The sequence below is a fragment of the Arachis duranensis genome, chromosome 7 (assembly GCF_000817695.3).
Source record: "Arachis duranensis cultivar V14167 chromosome 7, aradu.V14167.gnm2.J7QH, whole genome shotgun sequence".
NCBI lineage: Eukaryota > Viridiplantae > Streptophyta > Magnoliopsida > Fabales > Fabaceae > Arachis > Arachis duranensis.
The window spans coordinates 76318417-76322844 of NC_029778.3; the positions used below are offsets into that span (position 1 = coordinate 76318417).

Sequence of the window (4428 nt, forward strand, 5' to 3'; positions counted from 1 at the left end):
GGTTGAGAACAAGATGAGAATTTTTTTTTCGTGTGAACATTGAAGTTACAGAGTGTGCATTATGTAGTTTGAAGTTACAGTGTTAGACTGTTAGTGTTATGCGAGATATGATGAAAATGGGAGAGAATAGTGTCGTTTCCGAACAGAGAAGGTCAGGAATCATTTTGACCCCTGTTAGAATTGTCATGGACTATTTTGTCTTCCGTTAGAGTTAACGGAGCCAAGAACCTACGTGACTGATGAAATTAATTATTAGGGACCAGTCGAATAATTAATTTTAGTTAGAAGCTAAAATGTCTGATCCGAATTTCTTTAAGGACTAAAATGAGTATATATGTAATATCTCAAATCAATTTTTAAAAGATAATTTAATCTTCAATAAATTTTAATACCTAAATTAATCTTCAAATTTAATGTTAAACTTATTAATTCTCACATCAATTTTTGCGGGAAAAATTAGATAGATCAATTTATATAATTTTTTAATAATAAATATCATAATTTATAAAAAAATTAAAATCTTTATATTAATTTTTTACATACAAATAATATGAGGTAAAAATTAATTTATTTAATAAAATAAAATTTTTAACATTAATTTAGTTTTTTTTGTGACTTTTTTTTTATTTTTTTATACTTGGCGTAATTTTTTTTTTTTGTGACTAGTAATTAAAATTTGTTAAAGTATGGAGTTTCACACTAAGAATTTTAGGGAGTTAAACCCCAAAATGGTCCTTGAAATTGGCGTTTTGCACTGAAATCGTCCCTGAGATTCCAATTGCACCAATTACGTCCCTGAAATTGAAAAAAGTGCACCATAGTAGTCCCTGACCCATTTTCCATTAACGACGTGATGACATGGCATGATGACGTGGACTGTAAGTGACACGTGTCACTTCATGATTTGGCCACGTGTAATGGTAGGATGATGTGGTGACCAGTGACACGTGGCATGCTGACGTGGATAGTTGTGCCACGTGTCACAATGTTATTTGGCCACGTGTCTAGTTGTGCCACGTGTCACAACAGTATTCGTCCACGTGTCATCCATTATGTCATCGTTGTATATGCACCAAATTAGTCCCTCACTTTGCATTAAGTGACTCATTTTAGTCCCTGAAATTGAATGTCGTGCACCAAACTAGTCCCTTCACCAATTTTTTCTCATTTTTTTCTATAAATTCAAAATTCTCAATATTTTTGAATGCAGTAATTTCAATTCTATTTTTTCACATGTTCTTCAAATAAAGTGTTTTTATAAAATATTTTTTCTCTTGCGAATACCCTATTCGCCGACTTGGAGTTAACGTGAAGGCTTTTCAAGCACCTTCACTACCATCTCCAACCTCTTTCAGTACTTTTATAAAATATTTTTTTTCTTGCGGATACCTCTAATAGCCGCCGTCTTAGAGTTGACGTGAAGGCATTTCAAGCTCTCTCATTATCATCTCCGACCTCTTTCGTCTAGACTGCAGAGATCAAAAGTGGTAGTGAGGGTGGTTGAAGTGCCTTCAATCTAGCTCATTTATACATAACGAAAACGTGTATTTCATAAGAAAAAAAAATTTATTTTAATTATTAATTTCTTGTTAAAAACACATATTTTTTTATGAAAAAATGTGTCTAATAAATCATATAATTATTTTTTTAATAATAACATACTTATATATTACAAAATTTATCAATATTAAATTATTAAAAAAATTATATAATTAAAACTAAAATCTTAAATTTTTTTATAAAAGCACTTGTATTTAAACGATATATGAAAAAATAGAATTGAAATTAGTGTATCCAAGATATTAAAATTTTAAATTAAAAAAATGAAAAAAATTGGTGAAGGGACTAGTTTGGTGTACGACATTTAATTTCAGGGACTAAAATGAGTCACTTAATGCAAAGTGAGGGACTAATTTGGTGCATATACAACGATGGCATAATGGATGACACGTGGACGAATACTGTTGCGACACGTGGCACAACTGGACACGTGGCCAAATAACATTGTGACACATGGCACAACTATCCACATCAGCATGCCACGTGTCACTAGTCACCACATCATCCTATCATTACACGTGGCCAAATCATGAAGTGACACGTGTCACTTACAGTCCACGTCATCATGTCATGTCATCATGTCGTTAATGGAAAATGGGTCGGGGACTACTATAGTGCATTTTTTTCAATCTCAGGGACGTAATTGGTGCAATTAAACTCTCAAGAACGATTTCAGTACAAAACGCCAATCTCAATGACCATTTTGGGGTTTAACTCAATTTTAGGCAGAGGTTTGGAATATTGTTAGTATATTGCTCACTTCCTATATTATATCTGCTTCTTCAGTAGAGTGAAGTTACCAGCTTAACATGTTATTAGATTCCACCTAAAATGCTTCGCACTCAACATTTGATTCATAGTCTCCGTAACATTCTACTCGTTGAAAGGAGTGTCAGGTTTCTCAGCACTACCATTTCCACTTCTTCTTCTATACTAGATCTCTGCACAAAACCACAGCACCTTCAACAAATCCATGCGAGGTTCTTCCTCCATGGGCTCCACCAAAACTCACCTCTTTCCTCCAAACTCATTGACTGCTATGCCAACTTTGGCCTCATAAATTTCTCTCTGAAAATCTTCCATTTCGCCAAAAATCCGGATTCAGTTCTTTATGGCGCAGTCTTGAGGAACTTGTCCCAGTTTAGTGGACATGAAAAAACTCTCCTTATTTACAAGGAAATGGTTGAGAAATCATTATGCCCAGATGAAGAGAGTTTCTTGTTTGTGTTGAGATCTTGTTTTTCTCTGCCACATGAACAAGGGAGGATGGTTCATGGGCAAATAGTGAAACTGGGTTTGGATTCATTTGACTTGGTGTGCAACACTTTGATTGAGTTGTATGATGATATGGGTGACCATGAACCAGTTGAAAGAAACTATCTAGTTGAATTGAACTATTGGAACAAGTTAATTTCTGAGGCTTCTGAAAGTGGGAAATTGGATGAAAGCTTTCAACTTTTTAGCAAGATGATAAAAGGGAATATTCAGCCTAATTCATTTACTGTGATTAATTTGTTAAGGTTAGCCGTTAATTTGAACTCATTGAAGATTGGACAAGCCCTCCATTCTCTAGTTGTGAGAAATTTGTGTGAAGAATTGTCTGTGAATACTGCATTGTTGTTAATGTATGTCAAGTTAGGTAGTTTAGAAGATGCAGAGTTGTTGTTCGATAAAATGCCGGAGAAGGATCTTGTAGTCTGGAATGTAATGATTTCAGCATATGCAGGAAATGGGTACCCTAAGGAATCCTTGGAACTCTTATATTGTATGGTTAGATTGAAGGTTAGACCTGACTTTTTTACAGCAATCCCTGCAATTTCTTCGATCACACAATTGAAGAATTTCGAGTGTGGAAGGCAAATACATGCTCATGTGATAAGAAATGGTTCAGATTATCAGGTTTCGGTTCAGAATTCTCTTATTGACATGTATTCTGCATGCGACAACTTGAGTTCATCCCAGAAGATTTTTGACAATATGATGGACAGGACAGTTGTATCATGGAGTGCACTGATCAAAGGATATGCAATGCATGACCAGTGTCTTGAGGCTTTATCGCTCTTCTTAAAGATGAAGTTGAGTGGTACAAGAGTTGATTTCATTATAGTCATTAACATCTTGCCAGCTTTTGCAAAAATGGGGGTATTGCATTATGTAAGATACTTACATGGATACTCATTGAAAGCCAGCATTGATTCACTCAAATCCGTTAAGACTTCGTTTGTTAGTAGCTATGCGAAATGCGGCTGCATAGTGATGGCCAGAAAGCTATTTGATGAAGAGAAAAGCAGCCATAAGGATCTAATTGCATGGAACTCTATGATCAATGCGTATTCTAAACATGGAGAGTGGTTTCGATGTTTTCAGTTGTACAACCAAATGAAACTGTCTAATATTATTCCGGACAAAGTAACATTTCTTGGCCTGCTCACAGCTTGTGTCAATTCAGGCCTTGTTGATAAAGGCAAGGAGATTTTCAGAGAGATGGTGGAAATATACGGTTACCAACCTAGCCAGGAACATCATGCCTGCATGGTTGACCTACTAGGACGTGCTGGACAAATTGACAAAGCGAGTGAAATTATAGATGCTATTCCCTTTAAGCCTGATGCCAGGGTTTATGGCCCGCTTTTGAGTGCCTGTAAGTTACACTCAGAGACCCATTTTGCCGAAGTTGCTGCTCCGAAGCTTATAAATACTGAACCTAAAAATGCAGGCAACTATGTGTTGCTCTCAAATATATATGCCGCAGCAGGAAAGTGGGAAAAAGTTGCCGAAATGAGGAGTTTTCTTAGAGATAGAGGGCTAAAGAAGACACCTGGTTGTAGCTGGCTAGAATTACACGGTCAGGTACACGAGTTTCATGTC

At 35.7% G+C, this 4428-nt stretch overlaps 1 protein-coding gene across 1 annotated transcript in view; it reads left to right on the plus strand.

The window, feature by feature from the left end:
- The first annotated feature begins 2377 nt into the window (after positions 1-2377).
- LOC107459492 (pentatricopeptide repeat-containing protein At1g11290, chloroplastic-like) overlaps positions 2378-4428 on the plus strand; it is a 3347-nt gene continuing 1296 nt past the window's right edge. Inside the window, exon 1 of the mRNA XM_016077718.3 lies at positions 2378-4425. Within this exon, the coding sequence (XP_015933204.1) occupies positions 2392-4425 (2034 nt within the window). The 5' untranslated portion in view covers positions 2378-2391. The remainder of the gene's footprint in view (positions 4426-4428) is intronic.